This window comes from Camelus dromedarius, chromosome 2 (genome assembly GCF_036321535.1).
Source record: "Camelus dromedarius isolate mCamDro1 chromosome 2, mCamDro1.pat, whole genome shotgun sequence".
Lineage (NCBI taxonomy): Eukaryota > Metazoa > Chordata > Mammalia > Artiodactyla > Camelidae > Camelus > Camelus dromedarius.
In genome coordinates, this window is record NC_087437.1 from 56,264,704 (window position 1) to 56,286,886 (window position 22,183).

The 22,183-nt window shown below is 38.6% G+C and overlaps 1 protein-coding gene across 6 annotated transcripts in view; it reads left to right on the plus strand.

Annotated features, from left to right (window-relative positions):
• Nucleotides 1–22,183, plus strand: part of CLDN16 (claudin 16) — a 76,531-nt gene that overhangs the window by 41,703 nt on the left and 12,645 nt on the right. Inside the window, exons 1-3 of one of the 6 annotated variants that reach the window (XM_064493784.1) lie at nucleotides 3,247–4,121; nucleotides 7,320–7,430; nucleotides 12,111–12,241. The exons of 2 other annotated variants lie outside the window; for them this stretch is intronic. In XM_064493784.1, the coding sequence (XP_064349854.1) occupies nucleotides 7,421–7,430; nucleotides 12,111–12,241 (141 nt within the window). In that variant the 5' untranslated portion in view covers nucleotides 3,247–4,121; nucleotides 7,320–7,420. 3 more of the 6 variants (XM_064493777.1, XM_064493773.1, XM_010990110.3) reach the window with 3 other exon arrangements.

The window sequence follows — 22,183 nt, forward strand, 5'->3', positions numbered from 1 at the left end:
AATTTCCCCTGAGGCAGAGTCAGAAATCTTTAACTTGTACAGGGTCAAACATGTAAGTGATCAGCAAGTTCCGTGAGTTGCTTTAGACCTGAAAAAGTTCAAGGCTTCTGAAGGATGCCGTCGAAAGGAGTGGCACGCTGACTGTTTACTTCTCTCCCCTCCTGCCCTTCTAACACTATGAATCACTCCCCTCCTTATCACTCTGCAGGACTGGACTCGCTGTTGGCCATCTGTTTGCAAAGCAATCCTCTTGTGGTTGAACCTAATACGTGCGACACATGGAGTTTAGCATGTAATAAGATTCGTGAGTTTGCTCCCTCATCCAGACACCAATTTATCTAGCTAGATCTAGACACATCACTTGTTAGAATTAATTTTTCAATTGACACTTATTTTTTAAAAAAATATAACAATACCAGTTAGACAGAAAAGTCTTTTTTGTTGCTGTTTGAAAAAAAAAGACTGAAGAGTACAGTACCTAAAAAGATTTTTTAAATTTTATGTATACTATATGTTGAGTTTTAGTATTATATCTGTGCCAATTTTAAGCATTATTAATAAGAATATAACCAAAGAGTAATTAGGTTTATCATTGTATTTGGCATCTTCAAATTAAAGGTAGCAGAGTAGGGAACAGTTAAATAAGTTTAAGTGACATTAGATTTATAGGTCTTTGGATTTATATCTAAGCTATGTTTCTTTATGAATGGGTGCATATGTTTACAAAACTTTCAAAGACAGATTGTAAATTACTATATTTCTGTTTCTTTCCTTCCTACACCTACCCCTGTCATTTTTATATATTCAGTAGGAATATTCAAACTCCAGTTAGTGAAGTACATTTTAGGATAAACGATAAGCAGTCCTACCTTTGCTTTTCACATATAATTTCTGAAGGTCAAATAAATAGTGTTTGCTTAAAAGCTTACTGACAGTATTTTGCAAATGTTAACTGACCAAGGGGATTTAGGCTGTTCTACAGACCTGGCATTTAATTTTGCTTCAACCCTTGGGCTCTTTGGAGTGTCAGGGTTGTAAGTGTAGCCTCATACATCTGAGCCGAGTCATACTGGGGAAAACCCTGGGCCATGCTGGACCTCAGCTGAAAGGTGACCCACATAATGGGAGTAAGAGAAAATGCTTCAGACATGAATGTTGCTCATGAAGGAGGAAACCAGTTTGTTTTGTGTTGGTGCCCAGTTACAGTTGGGAGATACAGACATTTCTGCTTAAAGAGGATAGCAGAAGTTTTAAACAACAGAGTATGATAGTTCTACTTGAAATTATGGGCATAAATTGAACCAGAAATTCTTTCATGAATTTATCCATTCACCATCTATTTATTCAGCATTTACAGTTGACTCCCTTCAAGAGTCTTCCTTCTACCCAACAAGGTATTTGTGAGTTAATCCAAAATAAGTGGGCCATAGGTTTTCTATTTTAGAACATTCATTTTCTCCAACTCAAATGTTACCTTCCTCCATTCATGTTCCGTCTCTAAACCTTGTCCATTTCTTTACCCTTGTCTTAACTTAGCTCCCCCATTAAAAAAAAAAAATTGTGATTAGTTACCTAGCTCCAAGTTTATCCCTCTGCTGTTTCCGTACCTTGACTTCAGATTTTCACAGCTGCAACAATGCATCCAGTAACCACCTCCTTCACTTTGCTAAGCCCCGCAACCATTGTCACTTACTGTTCTTACTGACAGATCCTTCCTGACATAGCTTGCAATTGAAGGAAAGTTAGGGCTGGATGGTTGGGGTTCAGTTTGCAAAATAATCCAAATCACTGCCTTCAAAATAAATTTTGCTGAAATCATCAATTACATTTTTATTTACTATTAAGAATCTCATCTCCTTGAACTGATTATGTCCTGCTCCAAAGGTCTGAAACCTCACCTCCCTTCCTGTTGGAGAGATATATCCATATAAGTATATACATACACACCCATACACATTTATATGAGTATGATCCTAAATTTTTCATAGCGAATCAACAGCATTTACATCTGTGATTAATGTAAGATTATTGGATGTATTTCTGAATGATATTTTGTTACGTGCTCATAAGGATTGTATTTATTCTGGGAATATGAAAGATTAGAAAATTAAAGAGATGCAAATGTTGGTTTAATTCAACAAGTATGGATAGGGTATGTTGATGATGGCTGAAAGAATCAAAAATTTGAAAAAGACAGTTTCTGACATTGGGAGCTTAGAACTCAGTGGGAGAGATGCACAAATACATAAATGTAAGTCAGGTTATAAAGTGTTACAAGAGAAAAATAAACAAAAACATCTGCCATAGCAAGGAAAGAGTAACTTTAACTGAGAGGCTGAAAAGGTTAGCAGAAAATAAAGGCGAAGATATGCTCCTGTTGTAGGCAGAGGAAACAGTTTGAGCAAAGAAGCTTATGACTTGCCAACTTCATTTATTCATTTTTTCATTTTTCAAATTTATTACTGATCTAAAGCTGGCTGGTGTTAGAGAACTGGAAGTCATGTCTCTGTTGACAAGGAGCTCTCAACCTGGTAGGGAGGAGAGACATAGACAGTAACAGTCCGATGTGAGGGGAAGGGTGGGCTCAGAGGAGTTATCTATGGCAGCGATTTTTGGAAATTATGATGTCTGGAAATCATAGTCTCTGTAGGTATCTGCTCTTTGATAACAACTCCCCAGGTGATTCTGATGATCAGTTTTTAGAGTCAATCATCTAGGAGGTAATGAAACCTGAGTCTAGAAAGTGGCAGAGGAGTTAGTTAGGTGGTGAAGAAAGGGGGAGGACAAGGATCTTCCAGGCAGAGGGGGGAGACTTTTCCAGATGCTGGAGAGAGAGTTACTGGTTCAAAGGTACATGCATGCATGTTTGAAATCATAGCAGGTGAGTCTGGAGAAGCAGAGGAGGATCAGATTGAGAAAGATCATGCATGCCACTCGAAACACTTTGTATTTTAGCCTGATAATAGTGGAAATTTTAAAAGGGTAGTGGAAAGCAATGTGGCAAAGGTGGCACTAAGGAATTACTGCTAATGCATTTGATCCCCAAAGAATTTTTTTTTTCACAAATATTTGAATTGTGTGGTTGGAACATTTCACTAAAATGGATGGGTCACATGATCAGTCTCCTTCTGTCATGCGTTTTCATTCTCAGTCTCCCTTTTGGGCTTTATCACTTTTAGTTAGTTTCATCTCTGGAAATCAGTTTAGCTTAGCTGAACTTAGTTGGTCCCTGGTTAAAAAACCAAAACCAATATTTTGATCCTCTGTTTAAAGTCTCTTTAGTTAGGCAAGTACATTATAGTTTCTCGTTTGTATTCTACGTGGGGCATTAGTAATCATGATATGCTATAATATCTCAGCTTGTTCTAATTCATGGTCTCTGATCACAAAAAAATTCCAGTAAATTGAATTCTTAAGCACTTGCCACAAGCAAGATGTGTGTGCAATGCTGAGGCTGAGAAGAGGATGAGGAGGTGCCCTCTGTGCCCTTACGGACCCAGCAGGCAGTGTGGAAGGCGTCAAGTGGAGCAGGTTTAGCTCTTCTGTCTCATTAACAATTGAGTCACCTTGGGTAAGATATTTTCCCAGAGCCTCAGCTTCTTCATCTGTTAATCCAGGATAGCCTTCCGGTTTTAACCATGGATTCCCAGTGACCTAGTAGGAAAAGCTATGGTCATAATGCCAGGTAGAAGTCTATAGTGCCTGGTGGTATCAGGACTGCCTTCTCCTGGGACAGTCAGACCTGGGTTTAGATCCTGGCTCCATTATTTGCTAGTTGTGAAAACTGGGATAAGTTAAAATATCATTCCAATCATCTATTTCTTCTTCCATAAAATGTATGTTTATAATAGAACTGCTTCTTAGGACTGTTGGAAGAACGTAAAAAGATAACACTTGAAAATCAGTTGGCTTAGTCCATAGCATGTAGTAACCCTCAATAAATGTTGAGGTCCTAATTATTAAAAATTATAATTAAGTATTATTATGATTATTATTCTAACAAGCAAAGAGTTAATATCGATTCAAGGGACAGATGACTTACAAATGGGAGCCTCTCAATGCACTCAAATGATGGGATCAGATTTGAGAAGGTCCTTGAAGATTGAAGAGACTCTCAGCAGGTAAGTTTGGAAGGTAAGAGAGAGAAGAGGTAAGAGTGGGAGGAGGTTTTTCTGAAGGAGGGGAGGACCTCACAGTGTTTCTACATGTGCACAAAATGGGATATGAAGTACAATAGAGCCTTCCACCTTTCATGAGTGATGTCACACATTTTCACTGCCTCCCTGAGGGCGGTTTGGTTGAAGCTGTTTCACTGATAAATTCAAGTGAGTAAAGCAACTTGCTTCACAGTTTCAACAGAGAGCTTTTATCTTACCAGGATGATAATCCAGATGTCATGAGTTTCAGGTCCTGATTCTTTCCTGTTCACTGGTGGTTAGGGTCGATTTTTCATCTGAATCCTGACCTAGGATTAAGGAGTCAGAATGTTGAACAGGTGACAGGTGGAGTGGGACTGTCCCTGAACCTCTGCCAGGTTTGAGTGAGCCGGATCTCCTTGGGAGGACTTCCGTTTCCCTGACTCATCTCTGTTGGCCTTTGCAGTTTCCACTGGATGCTTGCCTGTGTTCCACTTTGATTGTCTTCAGTCCAAATCCAGATTCTGCCACTTTCTGGCTTGATCAGGTTACATAAGTCCTTAAACAAATGGCCCTCATTTTTTGCATCTGTAAAATGGTGATATGATGTCTCTTCAATTGTCTTTAATGCAAAATGAAATAATATAAATGAAAACATCTATAAACACCAATTAAATATGACTAAAATGAGTAATGTTGATACAGAATTTTTTCCGCTAGCTCTTTAAGCACTGGTATATAGAACGTTTTGCCCTATTTGAGGCATAAAGAAAGAAATACACTTGAATTTTTTGTTTTAAAATTAAGTTATATAGATTGGTTGTCTAGAATGACCAAATTACTGGACAATTGTTAATGTTCTTTATTATCATATAATGCTAAGAAGCTAAGCTAAGAAAATCTAAAGTGTACCTTGGGCTGAAACTAAGTGTATGAAATTCTAGACCAGTATTTTCTATTAAAATGCCCTGCATCTTGAATGTAAAATACATTCCAAATAAGCTATACTATAACCAGACCACTTAGAAGGACCTCTTCAGAGTACTCATAGTAAATTTATATCTTTATCCCACAGAGAGATAGCATATATCTATTAAGAGCTTAAATGTTATTGAATATCCTTCCTCCAGTAGAATATTTTGTTCTTTGGTGAGTTTCTAATGACTAGCACGATGCCTGGCACATGGAACTCATTCATTCACTCAATATACATTATTGAAACCCAGCACTCAGTAAAGCTAGTCACACAGTTCCTATTTCTGTGGGGCTTAAATTCTTAACAAACAGACAAACATTCCCAGCATGTGAGCTCCTACCATGATGCAACCACCGTACTCAGTATTGTTGAGCATTTAAAGCACAAGCGAAAAAGGAAAACAGGATCATTGCTTGCTTTTCGGTGCTCCTCACACAGCCATTTGTCAGTAATGTGATACCCATTCACACCATTCTTTCTTTGCCCAAGATGTTTCCCTTGTCTGTTCCCTTCTTTTATGTTTAGTGAATTCTTACTATTTAAGAACCAAATCAACCATCATCACTGCCATGAAGCCTTTTTGTAATGATTGCCTAGAGATGTCAGTTGCCCTATCATTTATACTCCTGAAACCGTTTTCAGAAATATGTATTTCAACACAAGATCGATCTATCTATCTATTCTCAATATTTGACTGCAAGCTTCTTGAATGGACTTTCATTAATATTTGTATATGAAGCACCTAACCCTGTGCCTGACATATACTTTCTACTTGCTGAACTGTTTGTTTGTTTGTTTGCTAAAAATCATCTGGAGATATCAGACTAATGTATAGAAAACTTGAAATGATGACATGCTAAACTCTGTGGTTTCTGATGACATGTCAAACAGACAGAGGAAAGAGTGAGTGGAAGATCACATCAGGCTTCGTGAAGTTAATAGCCTTCCCTCGGTTGAGGATTAAGATTATAATGGCCAGAAAAATAAAACGCATTCCATTCAGAAGAAGTAATATAAACACATGTTCAGAGATAGAAGTATCCAGAGGTTAAGAAATTGCTCAGATGTCCAGAATGGAAACTCCGTTGAGTAGGACAGACTGGGCAAAGAGGGGTGATATACAATCATCTTGTGAGATGTGCATTACTTAGGGGTCTCCAGAGAAACAGAGCTAATAGCATGTAGAATATGCATACACTGGGCATTCATCATTCACACAGCCTTCATAATTTGAACAGAAGAGCTGAAACTGACTCCATAAGTGAATGCATAAATTTGTGGAGAGAAGAGAAGAAGGAAATGCAAAATGGTGAGGAAAAAAATTCATAATGGTGAAGTGAGCATACTTGAGTCAACTGAGAAAAATCCAGCTTGTGAGGTAAAGCCTGATTCTGATAGACTTGTTTAATACCAGTGTAATAATTCCTTGGATACACGCGGAAGGGTGCAGGCCATTCAAGAGAAAAGCTTCATGTTAGTTACCTGTTAACTCAAAGGGAGTAAAATGCTCACCTTTGACACCAGGCTTATTACCTTGTGGTTAACCCAAAAGCACCCTTGATAGCTTAATCTTACTGTACCATGATGAAAATCTTGTTTTTCCAGGTGAGATAAGTTAAAGAATGAGTAATGATATATGCATTACTACTGGATTTGAGGTGTGATTTTTGATGAATTATCTCTGAGGTTTGACTTAAGTAAGACTCAAATTCTATGTACAGAAGGAAATAAATTAAGAGCATAAATTTCCTAGGACCCCATGCTCCCCTAGTATCCTCCAAATCAGAGAGTTCAAATCAACCAGTTCCTGATGATTGATTGGGTATCAGGAACTGATTCGTGAACCCTTTACTAATGGTAATCCTTCATTTGTTTGAACATCTCCAATGTCAAGAAACCCACCAGACCAGACCACTTCCCTTTCAGTCAGTTCCGATTGTTGGAAATTCTTCCTCAATTGAGCACAACTCTGCTTTTCTGTGCTTTTACAAGATTTCCTAGTTCTGCTCTCTGAAGCCTCCTAGAAAGATAATTATTCCTTTCCCATTTGACAACCCTCCTTTTGTTCAAAACCCACTGTCATGTTTACTATCTCCTTTATATAGATTTAAAATACTCTCTTCACCCCAACATTCTTCAGTTTTACCTAATATGAGATGGTTGCCAATCTCGTCACTAACTTCACCAACTGGAACCTTCTCCTCTAGGTGGCTACAGCTGATCTTAAGTGATGGTACTCAGGAGTAAACATGGTGAATCCAGGAGTGGTCTGGCCAGGATGAACACTGGAACTTCAGTTTAACACAACATGAGCCTGTGTAAGTAGGGTTTTCAATTAGAACCATTTCAGTCTCGACTGCAGTCACTGGACAGTAAACACCACATTCCAAAGTGAGACGAGGGAGCCCAGGCAAGAGTTGCAAAACAGACGTCTTAGAACCAGTTCTGCAACTCTTAGTGGATCAGCTATCTCTACCCTGCCCACCCCTACCTGTCCCCCACTAAAAAACACAAGGTGATCACCAAGAAAAGAGATGAATATAAAGAGAGGTTTCTGGAGAGCTATTGCTATGTATGGAGTCCCACTTCCCTTTCACCATGGAGGAGAGAGTTCTTGTACCTCACTTTAAGCCCAGAGAAAGGAGTTTCAACTCACCTACTCTGAAAACCTGTTATTTGTTCCCTCCTGGACCTGGAGAGACATAATGGACTGCTGTCCATCTCGGGTCCAAGAGATCTAAAGGAGACTGTGTCGGGGGCATTGGGACGACTGGCTACCCAGGCTTGGCCGACGCACAACAGTACAGATGCTGACATAACCGGAACGAGGCTGTGTCTTTGTGCCTTGATATGACCAGAAGAATTTATATTACCTAAGAATGAGAGAAATGCCATGGAGACTTCCCTAGATTTCATCCAAGAGGCAGGGGAAGAACTGACCCAAAGTGAATGGATTTGAAAGGACCATCAGAGAGAAAAATAAAATTGCTTCATGATCACACCTTTTTTGTTTCCTCTGTGCTCAGCTAAGCTGTTTTATCTATCATGTCCATGTGTATGTATATATGTGCATGTATATATGTACATACATACATATACATGCACATATATGCACGTGTGTATATATATGTACGGCACATGTGTAGAAGAGCAAGACTGTAACATAAAAAAATAGTAGCTATAATTTGTTGATTGTTTATTGTGTTCCAGGCACTGCATTAAGACCTTTATACATGTTATTTATTTTTCACAGTCATCTTCGAATTTGACATCCTCATTTTATTGAGCCAGCTATTAATTAAGTAGCAAGGAGTGTGCCCAAAAGCTTATGTATGTTAAGTGGCTTAGCCTGAACTTGAGTCTGCCTGACTGAGGTTCAGGCTTTGAACCACTGATTTATTTTGTCTGTCCTTAGTTACAGCCAGTATGGCCTTTGACAACAGCGAGTGATTTTATTTATTGTGTACGTTTTAACAGTGAGCACTGGGCAATTAAAAAGGAGTGAGAAGATTATTCGTAAGATTTGGTATAAATCAGCTTGTTCCTTCCAAGGGCTCGTATTATTATAATGAATGTAGACGGAACTGTTTGTGACATTCACAGAGACGAGTTAGCACAAACACGACTTGCTGTTTTTCCGGACTGCAAACGTAGAGCTGCTTCCACCTGCAGGCCAAAGGGAGAACTGCAGTATTTCCAGCTGGACAATCTCCTCCTTTCACAGATCCACAGCCGAGGTGCTAGGCTGAAAGCTAGGCTGTGAGGATAAAATTAAATTCAACATCTTTTTGTGGAGAGCCTACCACAGGCCAGGTAGAATTTCAAGCACAAAACAAAGCAGCCTGTCTTCGTGGAGCTTAGATGAGAGAATGTATTTGGAAATATTTTGTAAACACTACTGAGTGACACGCGTGTTGATGACTGTCTTTGGTGTTTATACCACACTGGGAAATCCTGCATGTTTCTAACCAGTGTGCCTGTGCGCTGTATCAGACGTGGAACTCTAACGTAAGATCGTACTCAGAGTTGCCTGAACAGAGCTTTTTGCTGCTGCTTCTGTGCCGGGCTCTGGTCCACTCACTGCCGCTTCTCAAGGACAGGGACCAGGTCTTCCATAGTCCATTTTTTTTGGGTCTCCAGGACCTAGCAGAGCGTCAGAGTAAGCTGTCTGTAAATGTGTGCCGTGTGGGATGGAACAAAACTAGGATTGAGTGGATAGAGCTAAATATTGGAATCTAGAGCAGAAGACGAAAGAGAAAACAATGTGATTATGTAGCCTTGCGGATGGTTTGTTCTGCATCTGCACCCTCCGTCTTCGCAGCTCCCAGCACATTTGTCTCTTCCTTGGACGTGCACTCACGCCCCACCCAGAAGTCTTTCCTGCTCATCAGTTAGTCTGCATGGCTCTCGTTTCTCGAATCTTCTGTCGTATCATGCCCTCACCCACAAAAATGAACATTTCAATGTGCTCGTCTTTTGTTATTCTCTGAAAGTAGTCACCTTTGATTCAGGAACAGTTCTATAGTCTCATGAATGGTCTCCCCATCCTTAACCACATACAAGGTCCAGTGCAATTTGGGGAAGAAAATAATTTAAGGTACAGCCTATATCATTCTTCTGGAAGAGTCTCTGATTTCCAGAGACCTGTGGGCACATGTTTATTTGCATGCACAGTGCATGCATGGGTTCAATGTTTTTTTCTCTTCCTTCATCTTTTCCATTAAGTTCTGATATTTAGATTTGGGGCCTACTGTGGTACTAGTTAGGGTAGATCTGTTACCAAAGATGTGATTCTGATATCCCCTTTCCCACAGCTTTGTCTGTGATGTAGAGAATATGACTCTGAGGAGTAGCATGCTGATTTCAATGCTGTTTTCTTCTCTTCTTAGTCCCTCAAAATATGGTCATCTGGCTGAGCATCAGAGTTTTATACATTTATAAAATGTGAACTGGCTTCCAATTCCAATTTCCTGAATCCAAATCTCGGAGGGTGGAGCTCCCAGGTCTGCATTTATAACAAGGGGCTTTGGAGATTCCCATGTGCACTCAAGTTTAAGAACTGTTGCCCTGAGGTGCACCATTAGCAGGAAAAGTACATTGTGGAAGGTCCCTGGGTGGGAAGCTGGCAGCCAAGTCCAGGACTTTTCCTGTAATGGGCATGTGCTTTTGGAACTGATTTCCTCTCCCGTATCAACAGAGCGTGAGCAGTTTAGATTTTAGGGCACAGGGACTGATTCACTTGTGACTCACCAAAGCAGCATGTGTGTGTTGTAGCCGCCTTTTCACACCATAAATAATTCCGTTCTTTGAATCAGCACTTTAAACAGTAAGTATTCTTTTCCCCAAATGTTAAGTAAAATAAGTCAAATAATAAAATTAAAAGCCTTTGTAATGCACGTCACATTATTGCTAACATATATATCCTTATTTAGAACAATAATTAGAATTATATTTCACATAAGGTTTTATAAAAGCTTTTACATTTAGATTCACATTTTATACTTTTGAATACAAATCAATTAAAATTAGAAAACAACAAATTTTAGTTACAAAAGTTTGTTATTTTAATATATACTTCAAGGCTGTTTTATCAATGCTGATTTTAGGCCTTTTACCCTAATTACTATGACTGATTCATTATTAAGTGGAAAAAAGTAATCCCTTTCTGAGCTGTCACTAAAATAACCATCTTAGCAGCTGATTCTTCCCAGGGTAATGACCTGTTTCTAATCCATTTCCCTGTTCCTTTCTCTCTCTCTCTCTCCCCACCTTTCTCATTCTCTCTCTTGCATTAAGAACCATGTAAAATGGTTTTTTTTTTATTATTAGCACTTAAAATTTGAATTTTAGTATAGAGAAGTCTATCTGATGATGATTGAATGTGGATATGTATGCTCTTTTGAGTATTTTTTAGAATACTTCTGATTATGGAATATTTATATTCAGTAAGGCTATGCCATCCAGATGTAAGTAAAACTCAAGTTGCCCCTACTATATCACAAACTTAAAAAAAAATCCTTTTATCCTAGTATGAACAGTTTTTTTTTTTTTTCCTTCAGAGATATTTTCAAACATTGGTTCATGAGGTAAAAGTAATCATATAGGAAATTCTTGTTCATGTTAATATTTACCATTTAGCTATTTTTGTCAGACGGTATTCTAAATGATTTACAGACGCAATACCATTTAATTCTCACAAACATTTTTGATGTTTGTTTCTATCACTAGCCCCATTTTACAGAATCCATAATCCAAGTGCCTTTAGCCTATAGGTTTCAGAGCCAGGACTTATACCCAGAGCCGTCTGGATTAAAATGCACACTCTCTCCCACTCAGTGATGTCGAAAGGTTAGGAGTCATGGCTCTACCTGAGCCCAGGTCTTGGAAACCCTTCCTGGGCTGTTCTGCCCCACACTTTGGAATGCAAACTCCCTTGAGCAAGCGCTTGTTGGCATAGTTTCACCGGTGGCCTGTCTGTCTAAGGTAGTCAGCGAGTATTAAAATCGTCCTAATAATAAAGTAGCGCTCAGTCAACCGTGTAGCCCCCTCACTGGGGGGAGGAGAGCAGCTCACTTGCCCTGGAGGGGCTGAGAAAGAGCAGTTTACAAGCGTCAGCCTGGGGTCTGACCCTTCCTGCTCTCCATCTTGGTGCTGGCACGTGCCTCCGGTGACCATCACCTCACATCAGCCCAGAGTCTGGGCAGAACGCACTACCAGGGCTCCTTTCTCCCCCACCCCAAACACACTGAGCCCTTTCACTGACCTGCCTTCTGATTGGAGGCCGGTTGCTCCAGATAATGACGTCCGGGACCCCTCTGTGGGTTACAGCCTGTTTCTATTACTCTCACCGCAACTTAAGACGCCTGCAGTTGGGGAGGAAAGAGAGGGAAAAGACCAGGATTTTCAAGATCCCTGGGTACCAGAGGCACAGAAGACCAGCAGCATTCCGGCTACCTGCGTGGCCCCAGGGCTGCCAGCTGCCCATGTGTCGCTTGCAGACAGGCTGCTCGCTAAGATGAGGGACCGTCTTCAGTATGTCGCCTGCTTCTTTGCATTTTTCTCTGCTGGGTTCTTGGTTGTGGCCACCTGGACAGACTGCTGGATGGTGAATGCAGATGACTCCCTGGAGGTAAGAAGCCAGCAGCTTCTTTTACTGACCCAATTTGTCCCTGAGCCCCAGTGCCACACTATGTTCACCAGAACTAATGATAGTAGTACTAGCCAATGTGTGTGGCCTTGCTCCTTGCTTACTACTTATTGAGTCATTATTTGCTCATTTACTCCTCACAGCTACTCTCTGGGGTAGGTATTGCTGTTATCCCATTTTACAGATGAGGTAAGTGAGTAACCCCTCTTTTTTCATAAAGATAAATTCACACAAGGGTAGTTATGTGATCCCTGCCACTGATCCCTCCAGAATTCACCTCTTCCATTGCTGCATATATGAAACTGAATAACATTCCAGTAACACCCTCCCTCACAAACAGGTATTTACTCATCTTGACTACAGCATTAAGAGTAGCATGGTAGACTTTCTTAAGGAGTGATAATCTAAAAGTTTAGTGATCAAACTCAAGGCATAAAAAGCCTATCCAATTACTATGCAATAGAAAGATGTTATTTTAAGGCGTTTCCAAGTAGATGAACACAGTCCATGGGAAAACAAGTCTTGTCAGTGTGTCACGAGGTACTGGAGACAGATGTGGATTTAAGAAACCCTCTTTTAAAAATGAGTTGCACTTGGAAGCCTACTGTTCATGCAAGAATGAGTGAGTGTTTCACATTTGAAACTTTAATTTTTCTCACTGGAGAAGCTCAGAAAGAAGTAATTTTGAAATGTAGAATCATTTTTCTGTAGCGCTAGGAATCTGAGAGAGGTAAAGCTAAGTAAAAAGCAAATCTTCAGAATCAGCAGCTATTCATCAGTAAGGTTTCTGAAAATGTAGGTAAGAAAAAGGAACAATATGTCAGGAACTCAAATAGGGAGTATGTTCTCTTAGGTACATCCTGAAGGGAAGAGTTTACTCTAACAAATGCTATACTTTTATGAAGTTTAAGAAAGACACCTAGGGGCCAAGTTTTTATATTTGTCTCCTAATGTCATTTATTAAATTCTTAAGTCTGAGAGTTTGAAATAGAAAGCAATCATCTTTCTATTTTTCTGTGTATTATTTTTCTGATTTATTCTTTTCTTGCTTTTACTTCTTCTCTGACTTCTACATGGCATTTCAAAACCAATGGGGTTATAAGTACTTCCTTAGTGCTAGAAAATTATATTTCTGAAAATTATGATACGATTGAAATACCATAAAGGATATCTGCTATATGTGAGTCTGATGGTGCATTTTATCGAACCATGAATATAAGTGGTGAATTTAAAAAAACAACACACAGAACTATCCTTTGACCAGTACTCAGAGAAAAGTAAAGATGCAAACGTTCTGCTTGCTCGAATATACTAGGTGATGAATACAGAAATATACTGATTTTGGGCACGCTTAAAATTATGTTTTTATAAATATGCAAAATCTTCTCTAAAAACATTATTAAATTATTTTCCCAAACAATTTGAAAATCTTTCTGCTTAAACTGATGGAGCTGCTAACTTCCCCTGAGAAGAAACGAAGGTTTAGAAAGTGTCAGACCTTGCAGAGAGAGACTGGGAGTCCCGGCATGGAAAGTGCCTTCCTGCTTTTCATGTCAGTTCATCCAGCCAATTTGCCGTCTGTCCTGTGCAAGAACACTTCTAGTTAAAATGAATGGAAGGAACAGTTCAGGTTATTCACCATGAGTAAATCCTTGCTAACCTTGGACTGCACGTAATAGTTTTTAGCGTCTTTCATACTTTCCGTGCTTGAAATGTATTACTATAGAATCTCCAAGAAGCCTCCATGTTGAAAGAAGAAACCTTCAACAAATTAGCCCCCTTCTCTTTAATAATCTTTAATAATATTGTCAATATTTTTAAAGAGACAGGGATCTCTCATAATAATTGCTCTTTCAATTGGCCAGCATATAAAGTCATAAAATTATCCATAAATTTCAAGGTTCTGAGACTCATTGGCTTAATTATACTGTTCTCCGTGCTCATGTATATATCTTCTTTGGTCCATATTAACAGCTCACTTTAAACAACTATTGGACAAATGTTGACACAATAAAAGTGCCTTAAAAAAGAAAACATACCCATGGAAAATTTAAACAAAAAGGAGTATAATGAATTTTTAGATCTGGTAGTCTTTTACAGTGATGTGGGCATCAGAGTTGGAAAACGGAGTCGATAGTTCAGTTCAACGTAACAGGCATGAAATGTATGTCACGTGAAGGGTGCTGTGCTAATCCTACGAGGGGAGGCAAAGATAAAGCAAGAGTGGGTCCTGCCTTCCAGGAGTGAGCATTTAGTGAGGAACAAAGATGCACATGAGACTCTAATAAAGGGCATGGCCCATTCATATATGGGAAAGAAATGAACAAGGTATCATTGGAGCAAAGAAGATAGAACGATTATTTCCCACCAGGGACATTGAAACAGGCTTCCGGGAGGAAAAGACATTTGAACAAAGCCTCAGAAAGATGCAAAGGATTTCAAAAGGTAGAAATGGCAGCAGGGGCCTTCCCGACAAGAGGACAAATCGCAGAAGTACAGAAAAAAGGAGAGTAACAGGGAGCACAAGGCAAGAAAGTTCAACTAGCCTTTTGCCTTACTAGAGAATACTCAAAATACTACAAAATATTGTTTCACCTTACTTATACTTGGCCTGAAGAGGAAGGTTCTTTGCATTAAGTAAAAACATTAAGAAAAAGAAACAGCACATGGCATTGCAGAGTGCACAGCCTCAAAATCAGGGACCAGAGATCCTAAGCTCCCATCCTGCTCCTGTCATTACTGACTCACATGTGTCTTAAGGGAAGACTGATGTAGTGAAGAGAACTTGGGTTTGGGGGTCATCCCAGCCTCTGGTGGCATCTTAACTGTCTTCTATTGAGCAAGTCACAGTTCATGTCTTGAGCTCAGTTTCCTCAATTATAAAACAAAGTTGAACTCAGTGGTTTTAAGGTCCATTTTGGTCTTCAGATTCTTTAACATCAGAACTCCTTGACTAGACAGTGTCTGTAATTCCGGAGAGATGGCCAGTCGCGGGAGAGCCGATGGTGTCTAAAGCCTCCCCAGAAATTTCCATTAGGAAATCAAGTGTCAATAGTCTTCATTTACCTGTAACTTCATATGTTCTTTCATCCTTTCTCCCACTGTCCTTCCCTCCTTACTTTTTCCCTCCCTTCCTTTCTTCCATCCTCCCTCTCTTCTTCTTTTTTCCTTCTTCCTCTCCCTTTAGTCCCCCTTCTCCTTTTTCCTCCCTTTTTAAAATCCCTAAGCTCTTCTCTTTTCTTCTTCTTTTTCTTCCCCCCCACCCTACTCCTTTATCTCTTTATCCCTCCCTTTTGCACTTCTGTTTTTCTTTTCTTTCCACCTTTTTTCAATCCACAAATGCTCTTTGACACTTGCTGTCTACCTAGTACTGTGCTGGGTACAGGTTATGAAGGAGGATGAGACTTGGATCTTCCTTAGGTTGCCTCCAGCATACTGGGGGAGACAGACAGGTGAACTGATAGACACAGTATGATGTGACTAGTGCAGTGACTACAGATAACTCCGAGCAGCCAGCTCACCCAATCCTGGATAATCAGTGAAGGCTACCTAGAAGAAGTATCTGAACTAGACTTGAGCAGGTGAGGGGGGCAGGATAAGTAGAATATTCCAAGCACAGGATATGATATGGGCAGAGATCTAGATATGGGAGAGGTGCTGTATGGTTATGGCTTTGGACGTATCAAAGCATGGAAAGTGTTTCCAGTGTAAGGAGGAGGTCATAGGGGCTTTGTGTTCATGTGAAATATACAGCTTATGCCATAGACAAGGGTGCTTCACTATAAACAAACACATATGTGTATTTTAGAAAGATCCATCGTTCTGCCTACTTGTAAGGAATGATTAGAAAGGGTAAAATGAATTATAGGGAGACCAATTAGGAAGCTTTTTGCCATAGAACAGGATGAAGATGTTGATGGTCTGAACTAGTGTGGCAGCAAGCATAAAAAGACGAGACGACATGGGAAACTAAAAAACTCGGATTGATGGGATTAATAACTGACTGCATGTGGGGGAAGAAGGTGGAGGACTAAGGAGAAGTCAAGTTTGAAATCCACTGTATTGTGTTGGGGTAACTGAAGGAAGGATGGAGTCATTTACCTGGAGCTTAAATAGAGGAAAATCCATCTCTATACAGAAGTCATTAAGCAGCAATATCTTGTGGACCATGACACTGTTTTTTTTTTTCTTACTTAGATCGTTACACAGCACCTTGAAGGGGCCAGGAGAGTAATGCTTTTTAGTGTGAATGTTTCCAGGTTGGACTTAACGATACAGGGATCTGAGATTAAATCCCACCCTGTCAGGAAGTAGCTGCATGAATCTAGACAGATGCTTAAATTGCTACAAAACCACATTTCCTCTTCTGTAAAGGGAGAATAACAACATGCACATCATAAGTGTCTTGTGAGAATTAAATGAGCTTGTGTATCTAAAGTATTTACCGCAGTACCAGGCGAATACAAACTAGTCAATAAATGTGAGATGTATTATCATCTATTTGCACTTAATTGTTTTGTTTTTGTTCTGGAGGCGGAGATGACATTTTGTGTAATGTTCACTGAAGGGAGAAATATGAGATTTAAGTTCTATTCCTATTTTCTCTATTGATTCTCTTGGACAAATTCTGTTTACTTCTCTGAGCTGTTGGTTCTTCCATCTTTATACTTATGACTGTTCCCTTTTTGTCTAACCAAAGGAATAAGGCAGAGAGTAGAGACAAAATAGCATAAGTTATCTACTAAATACATTTAAAAAGAAAATTAATTATGAATTAATAACATTATTAATGTGTTAACCATATCATAAAATAGGTAATTCTTCATTATCCACACTGAAATAGAATGGTACCTTCTTCACAGTTACTGGTCTCTCAATTATCAGCATGAACAAAATGTTTTCACAAGCTTATTTCACTTTCAGTTCAACTTCTGTTAATTATTTACTGAGAATCTGCTAAACATCAAGCATAGTTATGATTAAAATTTTGTTACCTCAAATGAAAATTTCCCACATTTGGATTTATTTTATCTTGATAACCAGGTTCTCCGCTGGGATTTCCATTTGCATTAATGATGCTACGGTCCTTTCAGACATAAAGTAAATATTGAAATTATTATATCTAGCATGTATTCTGATTATTTATACACTAGTTTTACTTTCCAACTGAGTTCAAACTCCTTCAGCTGTAAATACGCCTTCACTCATCTCATGATCTCCTACAACGCCTATTACGCCCTTTCACACAGTGGGGACTCATAATGCATTTCTTAATATGAACTAATTGGGTACCTGTTAGATACCTGGCATCCCTATTAAAAGAATGAATGCATGCATGAAATACAGTGTGAAGCGATGTTTACAAATCTCACATTGAGCCCTAAATGAGAAGCATCTCTGTAGAAAGACCATCACATTATCTTAGGCAGTATCTTTCACCTTGCTACAATTTAAATTTTTCTCAAGATATGGATTTAGTCCCTCTTTTTGATAAGATCGGAATAAAGATCCAGTCCCCTGAGATGTATAATTAAGTTGGTGAAGAGTCCATTCTCATCTAGAAAATACAGCTTTTCTGCTTGGTGCTGCAAAGAGAGAAAGAAATGAAGAAAAAGAGAGAGTAAAGCAAGGAAATTAGTATTTTGTAATCATTCGCTCAACAGAAATCTTGATCTGTCACAAGGCACTCATCATTGCAAAGTTGAGACATCATATTTTCATAAGGAGAACATTCAAAATGATTAAATGTATTATTTAAATTAAACAACAGATACTCAAATTGAAATATTTATATAGTTCAGATATGTAAATTAAGTAATATAACCATGAAAGCCACACAAATCTTGTATTACCTACTAAATTTGCATTACCCAACTCTTACCACTTACACCTTTAGCCGAAGCTCCATGACTAAGCAAGCAGAGCTAAACCAAATATACTTTAGCACATCAATTCATGGCACATAAGTAGAGTGGAAAGGAAAGGTGGCATCTATTATGTTTATTTTAATCTTGTTTTCTCATTAGTGTAAATGCTTCTCGAGTTCTTTTAGACCCTGGGGTAGTTAGAAAAAGAAAATAAAATATAAAATCTAAAAGTTCAGAATTCTAGTATTAAAATTTTTAAATGTCTTTTGGGTTCAAATAGAAAATGTTTCAAGTTTCAGTAGTAACATGTTATTTGCTATAGTATTATTAACACTTTTGAATCCTAATAAATATATTTAAGTAAGTACTGGAAACAAGTAAGTTGCATCTTCAGTGTTCAAGTACACTAGCACAGGGATGGTAATGTCGTATGAAAACCATAAATTCCCATTTTATGCATATACAAAGTGGTTTTTAAGAGAATATATCTTCATGACTTGTTCCATTTTTCTTTTGGCTAATGCGTTATTCTTCCTATATATACTATATTTACACACAAATCCCAGTGCATATGCGTTTATAACCTGATGCATATTGACAAAGAAAAATCTTGTTTGATAGTGGTCAACCAACAAAAAATATTTGCTAAGCCTGTTGTGTATAATTATTGTATACATTTTTTTGTCTTATGTAACTGGAGGAGAAAAAGCCAGCTGAAGTATTTTTAAATTTCTTTCATTCTCAAAAGATATATGAAATATCTGGAGGCAAGACAGACACACCCAAAACTGCAGTGAAGAAGACAGAGCAGGCAAAATTGTGTGTTCCTGCTTGTAAATATTTTGAAAGTGGTAAGAAAAGGGAAATTGACAAAGAATAAGACAGAGAAGCCTTAATGGGAGCCTGCTAGAATTTAGAATAAGAAATCCCAGGATCAAGGGACTAATTCATGCCACTCTAAACTCAACTGGGAAGAGTCATTATCAGGCTAGTTTCCTAAAGCTTTTTCTGAGTGTCACCCTGCTCGTCTTCAGTGCCATAATAAACACCTTCCAGAGCCAGTCGAGTAGTTACTGACACCACATCAGCACAAACTCTCTGTTCTAAATAATAGTCCTTTGACGCCTGGATTTGACGCCTAGCTCTTCCAGTCTGTTCAGTCAAAGTAGAAAACACACACTAACCATCAACTGTGTGTACAGTATATCAGCAACCATTTTCTATGTCAAAGTTCAAATGAGAGTAAATGTATATGGATTAGAAAAAGTAATAGATATCTTTCCTAAATAGACATCTATTGAGCATCTGTTATATGCTGAGAAGGAGGGTCTGTCAGCTCCTTGAAGCAGGGTACCAAGCTAGTCTTGGTGGTTGCTGTATCCCCAGCATTTAGTTACCCTGTTGACTGACACATGACAAACGTCCAATGAATATAGTTTGAAAGATAACAAACAGACTTGGGAGACAGATGCATATAAGTGCACATAAAAAAGACAATGCAATATTATAAATGGTACATAAGAATGGACAAATTACTGTGGGATCCAAGAAGACATTAATTCCAACTGGAAAGACTGGGGGAACCTCGCAGAAAAAGAGAAGTAAAATTTGAATGATAGGTAGAAATTTGACAAATTAAGAGCTAGGGGAGTTACTGTTATTATCATGTATCAGGAGGGGAAGACTCAAACGACTATAAGAACCAGGTAGCCAGCATCCATGAGAGAGGCAGATTGGGTGGGGATGGTGAGCAATCCACGAGCACAAGCCCCACCTACACAGGAGAGGCCACTTAGCTCGCAGTAATTGTTGCTACATAGGACCAGGGAGTTCCGGCGGCCACGTTGACCAAGTTTCCAAGGGAAGCCAGAAATCTGGAATTCTCTGTAAAATCTGCTTTACTGTTGGCAACTAATGAATATTAAGAAATTTATGCTGGCCTTACTATGTTTGTGACGTATGCTTTTATTGCCACACCTTAGATAAACTGACTTCTCCCCACTTAGGAAATAATCCTCACTTTAGGGTCATCAGATGGTCATTGAAATAATATAAAAGTTCCTCTAGTATTATTTTATATGTTATTTATTAATATACAGATCACATGTTAAGAGGAGAAATCCTAAATTTGGAATTGTCTATTTTGGACCACCCTGTGAGATAAAATTATTAGTTAACATTTTGCATTTTTGCCCTTTAAGGAAGGTTAACCATAATATTTTAAGCATCAGTCTGCTTTTTAAGAACCTTGTCTTAAGACTTTAAAGAATGTAAATTTACTTGCCTCTTTGAGCATTCTTAATAAGTCATTGTACAACAGAGGGATAAGTAAGTGAAGACTCTAAATTATAGGCAAGAAGAGCTTTCCTAAATGTGATAAATAACATACAGTCTTTTAACCTTGTCTTTTGTGCACAAAGGCACCTTTAAGGGTGTCTCCAGTAAGTGCTATATTAACACAGAAGTTTAGTTAATTACAGCCACTATTCTCACGTACCTTAACCGAGTATGAATACCAAGCAATCTAACAGTGTGCCCCTGAGCATTAATACCTAATGAAATTGGATTCCTTGTTGCCTCTAATGAGCTCATTGCTTTTCTAAATATGGTCATTGCAGGTAAATGATCAATAGCCTTGAAAATGACACTACTACTGGATTATTTTGGCAAGAAAAAAATACTCTTTTTAGCTTAAAATAAGTATCTTCACATACAGATCTCAGCCCACTTTCTAAATAACCTCACATATAACAAGAATGACTATAGTAGGTCCGTTAGTTTGTTTTAGTGGCTGAGTTAAGAAATTGTGGACGGTCACTCTCTGATTATGGAGTAGTGACTTCAAATCCATATAACCTAGCTCAAGTTGGAATGAACTGGATCCAGTGTGTTCCTGTTAATTGAGAGACTGAAGGGCAACAGGCTATGAGAAGGCTTGCTTTTTGTTGTGGTGTAAGAGTTCAGCACATGCTAAGCACAGGCTCTACCACTGACCTATACCCAGATAGTCATTCTAAGTGAAGTAAGCCAGAAAGAGAAAGAAAAATACCATACAATATCACTTATGTGTGGAATCTAAAAAAAAAAAAAAAAAAAAAAAAAGACAAATGAACTTATTTACAAAACAAAAACAGACTTACAGACATAGAAAATGAAAACTTATGGTTACCAGGAGGGAAAAAGGGTGAGAAGGGATAAACTGGGAGTTTGAGATTGACAGATACTAATATATATATATATATATATATAATAGATAAACAAGTTCATACTGTATATAGCACAGGGAACTCTATTTCATATCTTATAGTAACTTATGGTGAAAAAGAACATGAAACAAATATATGTTCATGGTTCATGTATGACTGAAGCATTATGTTGTACACCAGAAACTAACACAACATTATAAACTGATTATACTTCAATTAAAAAATAAAAGAATTCAGCACAGATCGTCTCTACTGTATCCACTTCCCAGGGCTGCCATAACACATTACTACAATTTGGTGGTTTAACACGGGGGAAATTCATTCTCTTATAGTTCTGGAGGCCAGAAGTTTGAAATCAAAGTGTTAGCTAAAAGAAGCTACAATGCCTCTGAAGGTCTTGGGGGAGAATGCATTCCTCGCCTCTTCCAGCTTCTGGTGGCTGCAGGCACTCCTTGACTTGTGGCCACATCAGCCAATGTCTGTCTCTACAGTCACATTGCCTCTTTCACTTGTGCCTGTGTCACCCCTCTGTGTGTCTCTTACAAGGACACTTGTCATTGGATTTAGAGCCCACCCTAGTAATCCAGGATGACCAACTTATCTCAAGATAACTTAATTCAACCACATAGGCAAAGCCCCTTTTTCCAAATAAGGTCACATTCACAGATTCTAGAGATTAGGGCGTGGACATGTCTTTTGCAGGGGCCACCATTCAATCCATGGCAGCTACTTTCCTCCACTTTCATTACGGTTAGTTAGTAATCCTGAACATAGTCACTACTCAGGTTATTCTGATGTTTAAGTATTTTACTAATATTATTTATCGAGCAAATCACTTAAATTGTATGTGT